The sequence below is a fragment of the Chrysemys picta genome, chromosome 12 (assembly GCF_011386835.1).
Source record: "Chrysemys picta bellii isolate R12L10 chromosome 12, ASM1138683v2, whole genome shotgun sequence".
NCBI lineage: Eukaryota > Metazoa > Chordata > Testudines > Emydidae > Chrysemys > Chrysemys picta.
Window position 1 is genome coordinate 45,472,960 of NC_088802.1, and position 21,546 is coordinate 45,494,505.

Consider the following 21,546-nt stretch of genomic DNA (forward strand, 5'->3'; position numbering starts at 1 on the left):
ACACTACTAATGTGGAAAGAATTTGGACAGTTGTTAAATCCCTAGTATTTTTTTAAAAAGTACTGTATATACTCGTTCATAAGCCGAATTTTTTTAGTAAAAAAGAGAAGCACCAGAGAAGGTTGTTGGCTTATGAATGGGGATAGAGAGGGAGAGGTGAGACACAGCCCCTCCCCGCAACAGAGTGAGCAAGGAGAGGCAGCACAGCCAGCAGAGCCAGAAGGGAAGAGGCGGGGGCCAGAGTCTGTCCACTTCTGGCCACGCTGCTGTCCCCCCAGCCTCCGAAGCAGCTGCAGCTCTGGGGCTAGCAGGCTGCGGCCATGCCACTCGGCCCCGCCGCCCAGCGCAGGCTGTGGCCGCGCCGCCCGGCCCGCCGGAGCACACTGCAGCCTTGCCACCTGGCCCAGCCCGCTGGAACATGCTGCGGCTGTGCCTCCCGGTCTGGCCTGCCGGAGCAGGCTGCGGCTGCGCCGCCCGGTCTGCTGGAGCAGCTCCAGCCAGGCCAGAGACATCCTCTCCAGATAAGGTGGGAAGGGAAGGGATGGGATGGGGAGAGAGTGTGGGGGTCCCGGGCTAGGGGTACGGTCATGTGTGTGTGGGGGCAGGGGTGTCACAGGGGTTACTCCCCTGACTCCTAGCTTCTCCCCTCCAAAAAAATTTCCCCACAAGTTGCTGTCCCAGCCCGTCAGGGTAAGCAGTTAGTGCGCCGGGACACTTTGTTTACTTATGTTTACCTCCTGCCTGCGGAGGCTCGAGGTAAACAAATCATCTCAGCCCACCAGCGGCTTATCCTGATGGCCCGGGAGCCAAAGTCTGCTGATCCCTGAATTATAGGGTCGGCTTATGAATGGGTTATACAAATTTTCCATTTTTACTTATCCATCTTGGAGGGGTCAGCTTATAAACGAACTGGCTTATGATCGAGGATATACAGTAATACTCAATTGACAAGAGTAGTCAACTATAGCAATACTACTAAGTACCTTTGAAAGTAACATTATTATTAAGAACTTCCTACAATTGCCCCACATCTTAACAATTGATAAACTTGTCAATTTAAAAATTAGTACTGTTTTGCAAGAGGAGACAAATTTTAGTTTTATAAAGTAACCCTCGGTTTTCTACATCTCATTTACCTTCTGCTTCAAAACAACCTGGTTCTTTCTCCAGCTTTGCTACGAAGAGTTAAAAAGCGAAGAGCCATGCATATATGAGCATTTTGCTCAAGACCACCTTACTATAGCTTCATGCTTATGCAGAATTCCTTACCTAAAATTGGTTCTAGGAGTATCAAAAATAATTTAACTTATTTGTCCGTGTACAATATACACAGAAGTTACAAACACTATCATTTCTTTCAAAACCACTTACTTTCCATTTGGTTATTTTGCTGCAAGTTTTAAAAAAATAACATTTCGCAATTAATAAAAGCCTCCTTTTATGGCATACTGCACCTTTAAGCATAACACTTATTTCATGCACAAGCAACATTTCCAACCAGAATAATTTGAGACAAATTGCACAACTTTCTAACAGCCAGGAAAGGGCATATAAGCACCACTTTGTCACCCACTTTTCTTGTGTCCTTTGTACTGTTGTGACTTAGCCTTTTTCTTTTGCTTTGACGAACTTGACTGGCTATCTCTTGCTGCTGAAAAATATTAAGAATTAAAATTTTCAATTAATGATTTGGGAAAATACTGCACAATCTTTCATGCTAAGGAAAATTCACGAGAAAAATGTTTTCCTCAATGAATAAATGAATGAATGAATGAATGAATGAATGAAGACAGAGCCTATGTCAAACAGAACACATTCACAGAGGAAAAAATCCTCTACTTGAACTGCACCCATTCCAGTAGCCCCTGGAACACAATTACCCATATCATATTCCCTGACCTAACAGGCTACAAATAGTCATCTCATCCATCATTATGGGACAACACACATCTGCTGCCAGGGCCGTACCTCTGCTCCTTTGAGCAACTAGTTATTCATAGCAATTATTTTCCTGACTGGAGAAGTACAGCTGATGCCTCATAAAACTGAGTCTTGCTGCCAGTCGGATTTCACATAAGGAAAGAAGAAAGTTGGGAGGAAGAAAGAAAAAAAAAAGATAGAAACAGAAAAAGATTAGAAAACCAGACACACAAAAAAGATTTGCATACGAAAAATGGACACAGACACACAAATTAAGATCTCAAAAAATTTGGACTACAAAGAGAGAAATTATTAAAAGAATGGAAAGAGGCAAGAACAAAGAATGAAACAAAAATAAGCACTGGTAAGGCAGACTAATAGGAAAAACATTTGAAGAGTAAACTAAAGTAAAACATTCCAAATCAGCCATAGCCTGTAATATATATTATTATTATTATTACAATTAGTTTATACTCCTCCAGTATGTCTGTCTAAACAAAGAAGAAAAAAAAATGTCAGTTGACAGAACTGATTTCATGTATTCCTGAAAGCCTGCCAACATTTAAAGTATTCAAATCATAAGCTGCCAGCTACACTAAAGACAGCATCTGGTGTTTACATATTCACTCTCCAGGCTCTGGACAGGTTTATGGGCCTGAAAAGCCAGGTATGGACATACAAGCAGACTGTCTGGGTTCTTTAAATTAAATCAGTACATATTACAAGATCCCATATTGCAAACACTTGTGCATGTGAATAACTATGCATATGCATAGTACCACTGATTTAAATGCATAAAGTTATTAACACACTTTTGCAGGAGCAGGGCCTCTTAATGTAAAGTGCCATGCAAATTGATTGTGCTATAAATGATGAGTAATGTTATTTAGGCCTGATGCTTAAGCAGTCTGCTTCTTCTCTGGCCCAAACATCTGTTAGCCCCAGGATTAAAAACAAACAGAGCACAGCCATGCAAATACTCTGAAGTGCTTTATCAGGTATACAGTGAAACAGATTAGAATGGGGTGCATCTGAGAATTAGCAAGGGTCTAGTCCATTTTTTGTTGCAGGTGGCTACCCAACCCCAAAAGGGTAAAGTTACGAGAATGACCACACATGTATAAACACTGGAAGGCGACTGGTAAATTTTAGATTTAAAAAGATGCAAGTGGAATCATTTACAAATGCATAGCAACTTACTTTGTGGTGCAGGAGGCTGTAGTTGATATCCAGTTAATTGGCACCACCCTACAGGATAGAGGTCAGGGGACTCGCAATCCACCCACTGGTCATATTCTTCTTCCCAGCCATCAAAATGTATCCTCAATAGACGATGGATGATGCGGGTTACTGTGGCCACACATACAAGGCGCGGTTCCATAAGATCTACAGCCTCCAGTTTCATTCGAATGTGAAACCCATGGTTTGGAACTTCCTGAAAAGGAGAATGAAGTAAGACAGCCAAATATCAGGAAACCAAGTCTAACATCTTACTCTACACAAAGTTTACATACTTCATGGGGGCTGCTGTTTCAGTCAAGTTTAATTTCAAGTGGCATTATTCTGATGGTGAAACTAAACATGGTGGAATACCAAGGTATCATCTATGTAATTTAATGTGCTCCTATTTTCTTCCATAGTAAGATTTTTTCAGAGTCTGAAATATACAAGCTGAATGCACACAAATTTTTCTATTTCTAATAAACAATTTCCCAATTTCCATTTCTACTAGATATTTTTCAAAGCATACTCACATGGACTTTGAAAAAAATCACTGTGTCTGGTTTTGTGAACAATTAGCACGTAAGTGAAGAAACATATTTAAGACAGCTGAAGAGACTGATTAACCTCATGGGACCAAGCAGGCAGGAATTTACAGCACAAAATCCACTGTAAATAGCACACATGCCGTACAGTTGGCTTTACCAATGATTTATCTTACCTTATTGAAGAGTTTTACAGGTGCTGCTATAGAGTCAGTTTCCCTGAGGTAGTCAAACCATTTGAAAGGGAGTTTTGCATAACCTGTGAATTTTAAATAGTACCTTCGTACATCAACTGCAAACTTTGTTCATTTAAAAACAACACTGTTAGTGCTACATTGTCACTAAAAACACAAAGAAGCTAGACACATAAATCAAAATATTTCCCCTCAATTTGAGTTTTTGCTCCATATTGGCTTCCACACAAATCAAACAGAGAAGAAAACCTCTTTAAATGTTATAACAGTCTTTTTATAATGATGTGACTAAAGACAAATCTGCAAAATCATCTACTCTTTCCTGTGGGAGAAAAATAATTTTATCCTTGAAAAGTTGGATTTGTTTGGAGAAGACTGGCCAAAACACAATCAGTGAAATAGTGTTTTTAAAATAGAGATCATAGGGTTAGAAAACGCAGCAATGGAGGTAATGAAGGGCTTCTCTCCACCTTATAAACTGGAGGAGACAACTGTTTCTCAATAATGTATTTAATTTTGGTTAGTCTATTGAACTTGCATGGGATAGAGAGGACTGTTTTGGGGCGACTTTTCCCTTCCGACAGCTTCTTAGACCAGAAAGTCTCAAATTTTGGCCCTTGAACCAACAATAGTTTGCAGATTTCTTTGTGGTGGTGTGTAGAATTAAACATTTTGAGAAACAAAGAGGTGATGGGGGCTTGGAATGATGGGATGGAAGATAGCAGAATAATTTAAAGAGAGAGAGCGAGAAAGCCACTGTTTTAGTCCAAGCTGCCACTTTGGGTCACAGCTCAATACGACAGGGCTACAGTCCTCAGACATATAATTAAACTTTAACAACAAACTCCGGTCCCAGTCTTGAAAGGTGCCAAGTGTCCTCGACTTCCACTGACGTCACTGGGAGCCAAGAGTGCTCCGTGCCTTACAAGATTGAATCCTATGTTTCAAGGCCCCTTTTTTCACCGTGTAAAATTTCAAGCTAACAAGGTGAATATGGAAAAGGTGGCAGCAAGCAAGGGAGGAGGGATAGCTCAGTGGTTTGAGCATTGGCCTGCTAAACCCAGGGTTGTGAGTTCAATCCTTGAGGGGACCACTTGGGGATCTGGGGCAAAATCAATACTTGGTCCTGCTAGTGAAGGCAGGGGGCTGGACTCTATGACCTTTTAAGGTCCCTTCCAGTTCTAGGAGATGGGATCTCTCCATTAATTATTATTATTATAAGCCAAGTTCACACCACCCTTACGAACAGACGTGTCCGACTGGCTGCAGATTCATCAAGATAGCAGGGCAAGAGGTGCACATAAGAATTTTTGTGTGTGTGTTAGCATTAGAGAGATCTTCTGACACACACATTATGTAATTAATCCTCACAACAGGCCTACGGGAAAGATGGGAGCAGAGGAAGCCCATCCCAGAGCTAAGATTAGAACTCAGGACTTCCAATTCCCATAATTTAGCCACTAGAACACACCTCTCACAGGTATTAAGGGGGCTCTGATCATTATAATAATGCATTTGCTTCAGAAATAATGTAACCTACTAAGAAGGTTAAAGTTCTAGAACATTCTTACTGCTGTTTATTAGTCATACACACGAAACTAAATTTTACAAAACTGAATATGATTTATAAGAATAGTCTAGCAATGGATGATACAGGATTGCTATCGAGAATTCTAAAGAGAGAAAGAGAAGAAATGCAGACAAAAGCAGAAAAGGAGGAGAGCTGCCCCGATGTAAGAAACACGGCAGTATATTAAATGATATTAACAGAAGTTCACCTTCTGTCATAGGCTCAGTGATTAAAGAATAAACATTTACTCAGGATTATTCAAAGACAGGCATCTATCATCTGTAGTGTATCGTCCATTTAAAAGTCTGGTTTTACCAGAGTGTGTACAGACACACATTTTGTCATTATTAAATTTTCATTCTGTAAATGACTCCGAAATCTCTTATTTGTTTGGAGGCGGTAGAAAGTATTTTTTTTTTTTAAAAGGCACAGAATGGACTATATGTTTTTGGCAGGTCAGATTATCCCCATGATTTTTTTCTGTAGTAATTGCACTGAATATTACAGCTCCAATAAGCAAGGGTAAATCTGCTCACCTACGGATTCGCCAAATGCTAAAAGCCAACAGATTCGTGTCAGCTAACGGGAATGCTATGAAATGTTTTTCTTTTTGTTGCAGGCACAACTGTCAGTACACTCAATATTCAGAAAATCTCTGCACTCAGTGCCAATAGAAGCTTGCACTTAACCAGTAATATAGGCTCCCCCCGTCTCCTTCCAATAATTTAGAGATTTTGAATGAATAGGGACAGAAACAAAATTCTTACAAAAAACTAAACAAACAATGAGCACCTATCATCTACTATGATGCAATTACCTCTCTCTCCCTTTATATGTTGCTAAAGTAATGTAATAAAGTTTAGCGATGAAGTCAACAGAAAACCATCTGCAGACACGTATGATGGTGTTCAGACAGTTTTGCTCATAAAAATCATTCCTTAGGCCTTGTTCAAAAAAAATGAACCCCTCCCACTCCGACAGATACTGATATGAAGGATACATTTATGTGCATTTTAGCAAGAGAATAATTCATCATGCCTGATTAATAAATCTGCAACACTTCACAATGCTTTTAATATGGACTATTGCTCTATCATAATTCCAGTCCTCTGCTGGCCCAAGACTCCCTAGCACTGATATTCTCGAGATAGTTCTGGAAGTGCTCTGCATCTCTTGCCCTCCCCCCAGCATTAACTGATGCTGAATATAACTCATTTTACTCAGTAAGAGTTTAGTTATATAATGGCCATATTCTACCTTTAATCTTTGTGTAGTCAAAACAAACCTCACTTTATTTGCCCATGAATTAAACAAGCATTCAATTTGGGCTCTTCTATACATTGAGTTTGACATCCCTGCTTCAGACCATTTTAAAGTAGTGCTGAAGTTTCTGTTTGAAATCAAGATGATTCTGAAAATGAAATGAACGCTGCAAAATGATTTAAGAAACAAAGAATGTGATTATACAGAATACCTCTGAAAAATAATCAAAATTAAAGTTGGTCAGAATAGTGTAAATACCTCTGGGTGGAGTTAGCTCAATCGCATTAATTTCACAGAAACCAACAGGGAAAATAGAAGGGGAGGTGGCATGGTAACAAAACCAGTCAGACCCGTCTGCTGCTTCTGAGCCATCAATCCCGATCATTAGATATCCATCTGCTAACACCTTTGGAAATAAAAACAATATTGTACATTAGGCACCTTTATACTCTGTTAAGGCCAGGCTAGAAATTTAGTATGTCGTGTTTCAAAGCGGAGTAAGAAATGAAACAAATATGTATAAGGAACACTGTCAACTTAAGAAAAGTCACTTCTCTCCAATATTTTTTTTTGTTGTATATGCTATTGCGATCATTAACTGGCAACAATAACAGAAGAGCGAGATTAGAGACTATTTTAGTTTTCAGGTTTTTTCCTTTGAATATTTGACAGCGCTTCGTGTAGTATCAGTTTCTCTCTATCTTTGTATAGTTAGTTTCCTTTGTAGCTTGTGAGGGTCTTCCACACAGGAAAAAAAAAATTATATATAAAACAACAACTATAAAACCAAAAACATTGGCAGGAATATTTTTGGACAGATGTATTATCCAAAGCTTTTGGGAGGGATTAGATTGTCTGCAAAATAGCCAGATGAGAATTAACAGGTGGTTCCATTGCACATTAATTTTACAGGCATACTGTTTGTCAATCAAAGTGCTGGCTGGAATTTTGAACGTTCGTGAATGCCACATACAGATACTTTTCATCTGCCACTATAACAATCAACCATTCTTAATACTCCAGTAACAGGAAAGCAGCTCAGAAATGGAAGCCATTGGTAAGCATTCACAAATTGCACACATTATCCTTTTATTGGAAGGGGTGGATGTGGAAGGAGCAGACGAGAGAACATGCTGTTGACCAACACATTGATTGCTTTTTTAAAATCTTGTTTTAAATAAAATATCAGCCTTTATTAAAAGTGTTTTTAGCAGCAGTATTGATTACAGAAGACTGGAATTCAGATTAACAGGATTCATGTCCCATTCTTCCACAAAAGTATAAATTCAGTCTCTTACCTTCCTAATGGTTGCAACACATATTGCAGACAGGTTTAAGGGATCAATAGCTTCCAATTTCATGCCTTCCTTGAACCATTCTCCACTTGGATCTACTTCTTTTACCTAAAGATTCATACAACGGCATTACACAGCTAGCTGAGGTGACAAGAACAACTGATTTATAAGACAACATAACCACACCCATGAAACAAAGTTTGCAGCAAAGAGACCAAAATACACCTCAAACTCCCTGTCAATTTTGCTTACATCAAAATGCCTAACAGCATTTTTTTAAAAAATTTCAAATAATGACAGACTTTTGTACAGTAATTTGGTATAATTTCTCAGTTATGCTTTATCTTCAAGTGATGAAAAATTCCTTTTCCAACTCTGAGTAAACAAACTTAGAGTTCTCGTTAGCAATCTTACCTTTGCAAATAAATGTGGGGGTGCATCATAATGTCCGTCCTGTTTCTTTGTAATATCTACAAGGGACAGTTACGTTATTAATCAGTAAATATTCATGAAGAGACTAATAATACCCACCCCAAAAACAAACAAGCACCTTTTCCTGACATTGTACCATTTAAGGCAGTCATAACTTTACAAACATGTGGGCCCAAAGTGTATAAAGAGGCCACAGCAGTATGCCACCTAGACAATTTGGGAATGGAGCTCAAATCATGCAATTTATGTATTTTGAGGACACTGGTGGACAAGAGATATGACAGCATTCAGAAAACAGATACCCAGAAGCCTTGATTATAGCACAAAAGTGTCAGTGAAATACATATAAGCTTTTGCAGAAGTTTGACAAGTCAAACTAGTTTGCATTCTCAGTAGAGTTCAAGAAGAGAACTGACAAATTGAGGACTTATACACATGAGTGACTTCAAGGCTTAATATAATTAAATTTGGATTTAAAACATCCTGGTGTTGTAGTCATGCTGTTTGTTACCTCATTTTTGTACTAGAAATTCTTGTTTTTGTGAAACGTTTTTGTCGTGTGGTGGGATCCATAGCTCTGATAGGATCCTATAACAGAGGAGCCGCCTGATCTTTGCAGGAGTTTGCAGCTACTGGTTGGATCCTCTTCTCTGAAATAAATTCCAGCAGCTTTGTGAAAAGCTCTTAGGTCCATTTCCAGGACGCAGTCCTGAGCATGATTTCTTTTAACTGTTTCCCTTTTATTTTTATATTGATTTCAATGAAGGTTTCCAACCATTAAAAATATTGATATTATAGTGTCCAAAGCTGGTACAACGTGGAGCTTTTTTGTTCCTGTTCTATGTTACAGAGGAGTGGCTTATGTGCAAAGGAGCAAAGAGAGTCTTAGGCCTTGGCTACACTTACCCGCTAGTTCGGCGGCTGGCAATCGAACTTCTGGGTTCGACTTATCGCGTCTAGTCTGGACGCGATAAGTCGAACCCGGAAGTGCTCGCCGTCGACTGCGGTACTCCAGCTCGGCGAGAGGAGTACCGCGGAGTCGACGGGGGAGCCTGCCTGCCGAGTGTGGACCAAGGTAAGTTCGAACTAAGGTACTTCGACTTCAGCTACGTTATTCACGTAGCTGAAGTTGCGTACCTTAGTTCGAATTAGGGGGGTAGTGTAGACCAAGCCTTAGCAACAGACAATGTTAATTTCTCATTAAGAAGATGACATAAAATATTTAAAAAATAGAAATGTTCTGATTTTAGGTGATCAAAACTCCACTACACATCTGTCAGCCTCTACTTTTCTGTCCCTCTTCTGACAACTTCTGCAATGCAGTTACATGTTGCCATACAAAAATATAAAGCACGCCCAAAGGTTGAGGTCAGAACAAAATAAACTGAATTAAATCAATAACACAAGCAATACTTGTGCTGACTTAACTGTACCATGTAGGTGGTGGCAGCTGGTGGGGCAGTGCTGTGTAATTCCAGGATGCCAGCAACAAGACATGCTAAATACATAGAACATTGGGCTTTGTCTACAGAAACCATTGTTTACTCTAGCTTATATTGTAAACATTCCTAGATACGGTCTCATGGATGGTGCCTCATTGAAGTTTACCCGAGCTCTTCCAAACCCTGAAGGAAACACTGATAATAGTTTTTAAAACTAAGCCATATGGAGCGGAGACCTAGTGGCTGAAAAAAAGTCTTGATTAGCACCAGTGCATACGTTTTTGAAGATATAATTACTTGAATTAGAAGCTTTTAAAGCCAGCTTGCTCCTTTTAGCCAAATCATTGCATGAAGTATCTTTCAAGTAAGCCTGTACTGCTGACAAGGTATCTTTGCAACACAACTTGCTTACCAGATCTTTTGAACCGATGTCCTATACTTCGGGACCAACCAATGTGATGAATGAGTGGGCTGTACATATGGCACCAGAAATCATCCGTTTTGTCTTCACTTTCTTCATATACCAATCTTAATCGTCCTCCAATTACACTGTCTACAACTGCTACCCGTGTTCGACAGAGATGCGTTTTGTCAACAACTTCTACTCTCATGGAAGGTTTGAAAGGATACTGCATACTTTCTGACACCTTAAAATAATAGGGAAAATGTTTAGTCACCTGTCATCTGCTATTAAAGCACCTTCCACTAAATTCAGTCTCCAGTTTCTTTGCTGCAAAAACCACCATGAACATTTTCTCCTGCCTATATCAGGATGATGTAATAATGGTAAGATCCATAAAGTGAACTTCTCACAAAAAATAACCTGGAATGGTATAGCTATATTATGTAAGGAAGGCCCTGATCCAACTCCCACTGAAGTTAATGGAGTGTTTCCATCGACTTTAATGGGAGTTGGCTAGGTCATCAGTGATTGATAATCAGATGATACCTTGCAGAACAACAGTTAATTTGTAATGTGAGATGAATACAAACCAGTTTTTGTTTATTTTCCTACATACACGAAGTGCACGATTTTTTAAAAATTATGAGGAGTCCGGTGGCACCTTAAAGACACTGATTTATTTGGGCATAAGCTTTTGTGGGTAAAAACCCACTTCTTCAGATGCATTGAGTGAAAATTACAGATGCAGGCATAAATATACTGGCACGTAAGATAACTCCCTTCTCTTCATGTGTCAGTATATTTATGCCTACTTCTGTAATTTTCACTCCATGCATCTGATGAAGTGGGTTTTTACCCACTAAAGCTTATGCCCAAATAAATCTGTTAGTCTTTAAGGTGCCACCGGACTCCACGTTGTTTTTGTGGATACAGACTAAATACGGCTACCCCTCGGATATTTAAAAAAATTATACATCACAGAGGGACACAGATGTTCTCTATCTAACACAGTGATTCTGAACCTATTTATCATCTTGGGCCGCATGCGGCCCACAAAGTGTTACCTGGGCCACAGGTTGAGAACCAGTGCCCTCCACTTAACCTCCCCCACACACAAACCCCTATGCTCATCGCCCTCTGCCCAGAGACCCCTTCGCAGAGTGGGGCCAGGAGTGGGGCAGGGAACCCGACCCTGCTGCGTGGGGACCCTGACTCCCGCCATGCAGGGTTTGGAGGCAGCCAGGACCCCAACCCCACCGGGTGGCTGGGAGCCCAGAGCCCCGCTAGACGGCAGAGAGCCCACGGCTTTAGCACATAGCTGAGCCCATGGGCCACGGGTTGAGAACCGCTGATGTAGCCACTGAAGAGGTAAGGCAAAGGGAGTAGCTGCAGTTCTATCTTCTTCCACAAGAGGGGCCAAAGTGCCATTGCAAAACAGTTCAATTCCTCACACAGTAATAAGGTTGTGTTTATATTACATTATTTATATCACATCAATTTACCTTCTGAGAAAAGTCAGGAGGAAGAGTTTTGGCACCAGTAAGTCGCTTCACGAGAAAAGCTTTCCAGTTTGTGTATTTGTGTTGGATTGCTGTTGCAAATAAAGGGGGGAAAGTCAATGATTACTAATTAAGTTAATCTATTAGAGATACAAAGTTAAAGACAGTATTTGTAAAACAATATAAAATGATTGTTAAAATACTGAATGAAAATATCAGAATAATTAAAACGTATCAACAGCCTTAAAGGCTGAATTCTGCTCCAGTTTCACAACTGTATGTGTGTTTATTTTGGGGCAGAAGCTGACCTAAGATTTTAATGAAGAATAGATTAAATAAAACACAGTATGCTTTAGCAACTGATGAATTTAATTACTTAGGATCTGATCTTAATGACCCTTATTCACACGAGTAAGGGGTATTTCCTGTGAAGATCCGCAGGATCAGGTCCTCATTGACCCATAGGCAACAAGATTTATTCACAACTTTAGATACGATTCGTAAATGAGAGCCATATCAATTTGACATCTGAATCACAATGAATTCAATTAAATGTAGAAGATTACAATCTCTATTACTGAATTAGGAGTGCTAATATTTACATACTTCTAGGTGGGACTAGAGGCTTCCCACTAGCTGCACACCAACCAACTGGGTGGATGTCAGACCCACACACGTTGCACCAGAAGTCAACACTTGAATCGTTTTCAAACCCTTCATATCTCAGCAAAGCATTGTAGCCTGAAAGAGAGCAATCCCATGTTTAAAAGCTATAGCTGAGTGAGGTTATAAAAGGTTAATACTATTCCACCCAGCATAATGCATGTTCACTGAATTTTTTAGTCTATATGATTCAGAAGGCATCTTGCAGGACTTGAAGGTAAGTTAGTATCAATGCAAAAAAATAAAAAAACCGTTCTGAGGTACTATGCATGTGTATCTTATATAGTAGGAAAATGTGTATATCGCATTTGAGATATAGTATATGACCTTATAATTAAAGATTGTTGTATTGAATATGCAGAGGAAGTGTGTTTAATTATAATGTATGCAGTCCTTGACTTTTGAGTGTTTAACTATGTAACCTTTAACTTTGTAAGAAAGAAGATCAGTAGTGGAATTTATGAGTTCACTGATCTGGAGCTATTTGATTTCATATTTCCTGATCCTGAATCATCCATAATGTGAGGAAGCTGTTCCCTGAAAACTGGGCCAACGCAAAACAGGCCCAACCAGCAGAGTTTAACACCTGAGCAGGAGAAAAACAGGAGTTTGGAAGCTCTGCAGGTGGGAGTTTCTCTCCCTTATTACCTCTTCAAGGATAAAGATTCATACATAATCTGTGTGTGGTGAAAAGCATCTTCAAAGAAAACTGTTGATAGTGGAAGCTTTTATGTAGACATTTGCTAAATGATTACCATATATACTCGTTCATAAGCGGAACTTTTTTAGTAAAGCATCAGAAAAGGGGGTCGGCTTATGAATGAGTATAGAGAGGGGGAGAGGTAGGACAAAGCCCTCTCCCCCCCCGCACCCCAACAGAGGGGGCAGCACAGCCAGCAGACCCAGAAGGGAAGAGGCGGGGCCAGAGTCTCTCCTCTTCTGGCCATGCTGCTCTCCCCCCAGCCTCTGAAGCAGTTGCAGCTCCAGGGCTGGCAGGCTGCGGCCACACTGCCCGGCCTGCTGGAGCAGCTCCGGCCAGGCCAGAGACATCTTCCCCTGGCCCACCCCAGGTAAGGTGGGAAGGGACGGGAAGGGGAGAGTGTGGGGGTCCCGGGCTAGGGGTGGGGCAGGGAGGAATCATGTGGGGAGGTCCCAGATTAGGGGTGGGGTCATGTGGGGGGTGGTCACAGGGGTTACTTCCCTGACCCTCAGCTTCTCCCCCCTCCCCAAAATTTCCCCACCAGTTGCTGTCCTGGGCCATCAGGCTAAGTCGCTGGTGGGCTGGGACATTTTGTTTACTTAGGTTTACCTCCGTGCCTGCGGACACTCGAGGTAAACAAACCATCTCAGCCTGCCAGTGGCTTATCCTGATGGGCCGGGAGCCAAAGTTTCAGACCCCTGAATTATAGAGTCAGCTTATGAATGGTTCATAAAAATTTTCCATTTTTACTTAGCCATCTTGAGGGACCGGGGGGGTGACATCAGCTTATAAATGAACCGGCTTATGATTGAGTATATATGGTAATTTAGGATTCAGTGCAATGAAGTAATAAGCACCTTCAACTCCCACTGAAGCAAACTGGAGTTGAAAGCCCACAGCATATCAAAGGAGACAGTTGCAACATCTTACAACATTTATCTTAGTGTTATAGCTCTGAGTGGCAGCCCACTACTGCTCTCATTGACTTCAACTGGAGGAGTAGCAGGCTTTGTATTAGTTATTACTTCATATGCATGAATACATTTTCAGCTAAATCTTTTTCTCTTTAAAACAACCCTTTCCCCCCCCCCCAAACACAACTACAGATTATAGTACTCAGAACGAACACTGAATTACTTTCTAGATACTACTAGGATAGCTTCTTAAATCCTATATTTATCTCTACAAATCCTTCTTGCTTTTAAAATAAATTGCTCAGTTCCCTGAATTGAGACTTCCCCAATACAATTATCATTGCAATCATTTTAATACATATGATCTGAAAAAAAAAAAAAGTTAACCTGCTAATTTCACAATTCCAGCTATCCAGAAGACTTTGGTAGGTAGGCTGCAGTCTGTGTTCGGAACTTCCACACGCACTCCTTCCGAGATATCACCCCAGCATGTCCCCATGGGTGCCTGTCATTTAAGTTAGAGGGGAGGGGAAAATCACATCTCTTTATTCCATTTGAAAGTGAAATATTCATTTTTGTTTTATTAAAGCTTTATCAATGACCTGCAAAAATTGGAAAAACTCAATACAAATGATACACACAAACACACATTTAGAGAATGAGAACTCTGAAAAATCAAGTTTGGTTTTCTTCTCACAATTTATAAGGAATTTTGTTATACAATTACTACTGCTAGAATATTTCAGCAGTTCTGTGACTCTCAATTTAATAGTTGCAAAACACAAGCACTAGTAAGTTATACATACTCTCAACCCAGCATCATTCCACGACATGTTTCAATCCAAAGCTAGGATCTGATCTCAGTGACATTGTTGTAAATCCACAGCAACTCTGACTTTAGTAAAATTTCTTTGGATTAATACATGTGCCACAGATATAACAATCTGACCCATAGTCTCTACAGCAGTAATTTCTTTTCAGAACTCTCCTTGAATCTTTTCTGCAGATTTAATGAGACAGGGTTTATCTCCCACTGGTTAATGCAGTTCACGTGCCTTTATAGGAATGGGTTTTCGCAAGGCCTTTAAGTGATCATCTCATCAGTTAAGAACAATGAGAGATGCGGTCTAAGTCAGCTGCACAATTCACATGAATATCAATGGAAATTGCACTGCTTTGAAAGTTTAGACTGATGTGTTAGCAGCAGCAACAACAAAAAGCTGAACGGACTTTAAGGGTTTTTGGAAAATTGTAGATAGAAGCCAAATGTCCTTTTACATTCAGTTCGTGAAGGGAAGTTTCATTAGGTTGGACATGAGGAAAAGATACTTGATCGATAACTAACTAGTCGAAGGAGGTGTTGTGGGAACAGTAAAAGAGTGTGATGCTGAACAGTCACTAGAACTTATAGTTCACTAAGCCAAGGTTATTAGCAGCAGAATTAGAATCTTCCATGTAAAAAGTTACAGCTTGCAACTATCACATAACGCAACTAGTAGCTATGTAGTTATTGAGAAGAGTGTTATCACATCACATGAAAACAGAATTGTCGTAAGTTTCTTCTTTAACATGGACTCACTGTCATTTTTTAAAATAGAGACTACCCAGAAACAGGTATTCAGATTTTTGAAAATTCAGAATAGTAGCCAAATCCACACCAAAAGATGTACTGAGAGGAACAGACCCTGATCAGTGCAGACAGTATTTAAGCAGATTTTGTGTGGGCAAATGAAGGAATTTACTAGTTTTGTACCACATCAGGCAGCAAACATCTTTCATTTAAGGCTCTATGCCTTTTTACTAGTCTCCTTGCAAACACACAGGACTTGAACACAATTCACTGGAAAGACCACAATATTCAGTCCCCAGCCTCTCAGATGCTAAGCTGTGAAGGAGAGGGGAAGAAGAGTTGCCCTAGTTCTGAATGCTTAGAATCTGGAAGTCTGCTGGAGATCAGCTATGGCCACCTAGCAACAGTGAATGTCAAATTTATACTACGGGCGAACACAGGATACCCTTACTACTCAGAGAATTGGTGGACAGACTGCATGAACTGTTTTCCCCAGTAAGGGAAGACATATCCATTACAAATATGGCAAATTTCTTTTTCTTGAAGCCTGGTCTTTTCATGTTCTACTATATCTCCTACACCATTCTAGACTGTAGGGCTCTCCCTTTGGCCATTGGACACAGAGAAATAACTTGAAGGAAGATTGTTATACATAAATAAACTAATGCAATTTTCTACAGTTGGATTTCTCTCCATCTAGGAGGATAACCCAATCAAGCTACTGTTTAGTCAGCTCTGACATATTGTTCTTTCACTTTGACATTTTAGGGAGCTCTTCCTCTATTTAGCTTTCAATGTGGTCCTACTACACAACTTCTATTAGATCTAAATTTACACCTGTGGCTTTTTAGAAAAGGAAGGGGAAAATAAGCTTTTTAAAACTTACATTTATGGACTGTCTGTAGCCTTGTATACAAGGCTACAGATGGGTCCAAACAGCTAAGAGTGTTAATATCTGAAATGATCTGATACGGTACACAGCCTTTTGTTTAAAAATAAGTTATTTTTTAGTTGATCCAGAGAACCCAAGAACTGAAACTGTCAGGGCTTTTTTTTTCTCCTCTCCGCAGGTCAACCAATATCTGAGTTGGCACAAAGATTTTATATTTCTAGATTGTGGATTGGTATAGGGGTAAATAGCAGAAAGTTAAATTTGTCCTTGTCTGTGAAAACAGTGGTTCTGCTAGTTTCTCCTACACCAATCCATATGGCTCACCCTTTAGAAGAGAGCCATCCTGGGTAATGATCACTTTATAAGAGCTAAGTATTATTATTGTAGTCAACGATGGTATACAATATATCTAATATACTGTATTTCTTTTTTTCCCCTCACCTAATGAATGTTCTTAAAGGAGGAAGATTAGGTAACGCAGGGCTATGATAGCCATCTTCCTTCATGTCTTCTCTCTCTTCATCTGACTAATCAATGTTTGTACAGTGCTTTGAAAAGAAACTTAAAGCACTATGTAAGTTCTAAATCTTATTCATTTGCTTACTGAATGGGGGGTAACTCTGAAGTCTGGATTGGCATAGTATGAACTAGCAGAACCATAAATTTACAGCTAAGAACAAATTTACCTTTCAGACTCATGACGAATAGATCCACCTCAGGTTCCTCCCCAATCAAGGAAGATCTGGTTCACCACTTCCTGATCCAGGGACCACTCGTGAGGGTTAATCTGAGAGTGACAGTCGCCTTCCCTGCAAGGTAAGTTGCAATCAGGAAGGTCCTGTTGGACACCATCCAAATTCAAACCTCCAGGGTTTCCTAAGTTGAAAAGGCTGACCTTGTGACTCCCTACATGATAAGCATCTCATCTTGGCTGTCTATTTGTACAGAAACCTTTTGGGGAACACCTGAAACCTTTTCGGGAACACCTGATTTCTCTAGGCCCAGGATGCCTTTAGGGTTGCCCTTCTAGGATTCAGATATGAAACTTGGACTCAGAGGGTTAAATGCAAAGAGATGCTGCAGATTCCTGAAATATATGAGGACAGTATCCTGATACCATGTGTGTAGATAGTATCTACACAGAAGGTAACAAGAGAAAGGATGGGAAAGGAAGATTAGAAGTACAGCAATGCCACCTAGTGTACAAACTGAGAATGCCACTTTTTAATCAGAAAACTAACAATTGGACTTCTTTTTAATGGGAAAATGAAAATATTTCATTCTAAAATAATATTAATCTGAAAGGGATTTTGCAACATATACCACCAGATAAACCTGTGAGCTTTATATTGGCAACAAGGTGAAAAAAACATGAATATTGATCTTGTACATTAAGTTGCCTAATAGCAAGTATTGACTAGAGACTCAACATTATCCTTGCTCTGCTCACTAGGAACATTTGATGTACTCTCCCTATTTTTTAATGACTATTGAAGAAAAGTAAGCTCTTTTTAGAAATCAAGGAAAATGAAACAAGAATTTAGGTTAGTTACAAAAATCACAAATGGGAAAAGAAATACCACGCCTATCTAGTGATGATGGATTATACTAAATTACTATTGCTGTAGAGGTCCGATGGATTTAAATATTGGACTGGATTTTGCAGACTACCAGATACAAAACAGAAATGTGAGAGATTGTGATTCAGTGACTAGAGGAAAGAGTCCAGATGCACAAATTCTACTCATGGCTCTGCCACCAACTTACTGTATCACATTAAATACATTACTTTTCACAACTTTACATCTAAGTTTATCCACCTGTAAAATGGGCATAATACAATGTGTCTGAGGCAGATAAGTGAAACACGGAAAAGCTTGGCTATAAAGCAACACAGAAATGCACAGTAGAATTTCAAGCATCATCAAAATACACTAAAGATTACAGTTTCCTCTCCACGTGCAGGTAGAACTTCCATTAAAGCAAACCGCACTGAAGGGAAATAGACTCTTACATTAGGCATTCAATATTGAGCACTGAGAAAGGCAAACGCACACTTGAACTGCTGAAAACTATTGAATCATTAGACAAAAGCATTTCCATTCAAAACTATCAAGACAAATGGGATCTAATAATTGCTTGTTTAACCCTGCCCCATCCAACCAGCTAGAGCCCATGTAGCCAGATATTTTCACCCAATGGCAAATTTAAGGACAGATACCGCAAAATCTTACTCTACTGAGTACTCTTTACTCATGTGGTTAATCCTATTGACCTTAACTGGAACGGGATTAGGCCCTAGATGTATTTAGTTTGGCCTTGTGGATGTGGAATGTGCATTCATATCCATAACACATAAGTGTTAAGTAAACACCAGCAGATTAGGGTTATGGAACTGTGTTAATGTACTTTAGGCATAGGAGACTACTAGAACCTAAAGGTCAAAATGTTCAAACTTGATTGACTAAAGTCAGTCACCTAAATAAGAGGCCTGATTTTCAGATTTCAACTCACATTAAGTAGAGTGGAAGGTGTTTCAAACCTCTAAGAATCAGGCCTCTTATGTCTTGGGCAACACTAAGCACTTGAGAGTCCTCTGTTGCTTTTTACAGATCCAGACTAACACGGCTACCCCTCTGATACTACACTTGGACCTAAGCACTTGTTAATTCTAAAAGAAAATGTAAGCGCTTATTTTTTGGGTTAACAAACCTAGTCAAGTATTAAGATACATACTTATACAGAAGTCCTACTATAAAAGATGAAATACAAAGAAAACAGTGCTCAATAACTTTTCAGAGAGACAAAAACAAAAGTTTTATGTTTTGTTACAAATTCTTATTACTGATTAAAAGACTTCCTGATGTCAGGGAATATATATTAGACTCAGTAAAAAAATAACTGGTGCTCAATTAGCAGGATAATATGAATAGTGTTTTTATTTTTTAAGGCAGATGTCCTTTGAAGCAACATGGGGACAGCTATCAGATTTTTTTTTTTTTTTTTTTTTAGGGTATAGCCTTCAAATGTTTCAGTACAATTGTCCCCCAAAACCATGAAGGTTTTGAATTTAGCACCCTGGATAAATCATCCATTAAGAATCTATATAAAGACTTGAATGTGTCTAAGTATTGGGTTATTAGTTTCCCCTCAACAAACCATTTTCTATTCTAATTGAAAAACAAATGCTCTTATAACTTTGAATTCTTTATTTCTGAGCCAGTTGGATACAGAAGTTGTGGAAAGGTAGCTTAATGCCTTACCAAACCACAAGTCAATCACTAATCTGAAGTCCAACTACCCTTACAGTACAACACTGGAAAAATTTGCAGGCATTTTTCCACACTAGTACAGTTCCACTGGTGCTACCAATGGTTGAAGCTGTAGCATATGCAGGGTGCAGGTTCTGAGATATCATAAGTGACTCAGTGATAAAAATCCACACAGCTTCCAAGGCTGGAAGCACAAGTGGAGGTGCGCTGTTGCAGAAAAATTAATATAAAATTTCCCCTATACCTAGAGCCTGTCTTCACTACCAGGGTGTGTCAACCTAAGTTACATTATTCCAGCTATGTGAATAACATAGCTGGAGTTGACGTAGCTTAGGTCGACTTGCCCCAGTGTCTTCACTGCGCTGCGTCGACGGGAGACACTCTCCCGTCGACTTACCTTAATCTTCTCAGGGAGCTGGAGTACCAGGGTCGACCGGAGAGCCCTCTGCGGTCAATTTAGTGGGTCTTCACTAGACCCGCTAAAATCGATCCCTGCTGCATCGTTTGCAGCAGCATCAATCTCCCCGCAGTGAAGACCAGCCCTACGAAAGATGTATGATTATTTTGTTTCTGTGTTTATGGAAAGAAAAATTCTATGATGCTGTCTGGGGGTGTTAAATAATAATTTTTAAGAGCAAACAAAACCAAAAACCAAGCAAACAAAAAAAAAAACCCACAAATCATAAGAGGACTATGTTCCAAAAAGGGAAGAGGAGCGATATGTCTACAGATTCTTTGATGAATAGTTTATACTATGTTCTTTGAAGAATGGTGTAGAGCAAAACTGAATACCAAATCAGACCTATAGTATGCTGAACAATGCCCAAGAACTCCACTAAGGAAGTGAGAACCTACAAGAGACCTTTCAGGAATACTGAGGGCAGGAAGAAGAAATAGGTTTCAGGTACAAGTACGTAGGTAGTAGTATGCCGATTGTTCTTCGGCACTGCCAACACACTACATAGCTGTGTAAAATTCAGGATAAAGTATAAGTATGAATATAGTGTGTATTTAAAGTTACTGATGTACTATATTCTAATTCATCTGTTCAGCAGTACGATACCAAAATGTAATTAAATCTTTAAAAATTAAGTAGCATAATACTGTGAACAGGCCATTCATTCAATTATTTCAGATTTTTCCTAAGTCAGTTACCTTATCTTTGAGATGTTCCAGAGTATGGAACAAAGCTGTCAAAAACAACAACAGTGCACAGCTTACACCGTTTTACTTGCACATACACACGAGATTTTTCCAATGGAAATGTTCTTTAGTTATATTTGAAAGCACAATTATACTGCTTGTCATTTAGCATTTGCTGTTAAAATCACACAGGCTCATCTTAACACTACCTTTCACTATGCACTAATGAAATTACTTTTTATAGCATGTACAATATTGTGAAACCAGAATGAAGAAATGCTTGTTCAAGCATGTGGATTTTGGCACTGAATCACAAAGCTATACTACTCCAGGGCTTTGTTCTGTGCAACAATAAGGCCCTTAAGCATGAAGGGCTCAATTCAGCAAAGTGTGAGTGCCCTCAGTTCCCACTCACTTAGGAATTGACAGTGCACTGCACCTTGCAACATCCAGCATAAATTTTAGATCTGGGTGGAAAATGTTTTTAGTTGAAATTTTCCATGGGAGAAAACTAACAAAAACCTCCCCCTGTATCGCCTTAGCCCAGAACCCACCAAAATAAATCCATTTTCATTGAAAATTTTGACAGAAAAATTTGACTTTTCATG

The 21,546-nt window shown here is 39.5% G+C and overlaps 1 protein-coding gene across 28 annotated transcripts in view; it reads right to left on the minus strand.

The window, feature by feature from the left end:
* MBTD1 (mbt domain containing 1) overlaps positions 1-21,546 on the minus strand; it is a 56,829-nt gene that overhangs the window by 20,608 nt on the left and 14,675 nt on the right. For 21 of the 28 annotated variants that reach the window (XM_065562838.1, XM_042841049.2, XM_065562846.1 and 18 more), the window contains 10 exons: positions 14,449-14,566; positions 12,391-12,525; positions 11,788-11,876; positions 10,295-10,529; positions 8,423-8,478; positions 8,012-8,116; positions 6,972-7,119; positions 3,863-3,945; positions 3,121-3,355; positions 1,574-1,651 (listed from right to left, as the gene is read on the minus strand). In XM_065562838.1, the coding sequence (XP_065418910.1) occupies positions 1,574-1,651; positions 3,121-3,355; positions 3,863-3,945; positions 6,972-7,119; positions 8,012-8,116; positions 8,423-8,478; positions 10,295-10,529; positions 11,788-11,876; positions 12,391-12,525; positions 14,449-14,566 (1,282 nt within the window). Of the gene's footprint in view, positions 1-1,573; positions 1,652-3,120; positions 3,356-3,862; positions 3,946-6,971; positions 7,120-8,011; positions 8,117-8,422; positions 8,479-10,294; positions 10,530-11,787; positions 11,877-12,390; positions 12,526-14,448; positions 14,567-17,209; positions 17,333-21,546 lie in introns of those variants that run through there. The other 7 variants (XM_065562848.1, XM_065562847.1, XM_065562844.1 and 4 more) reach the window with 2 other exon arrangements.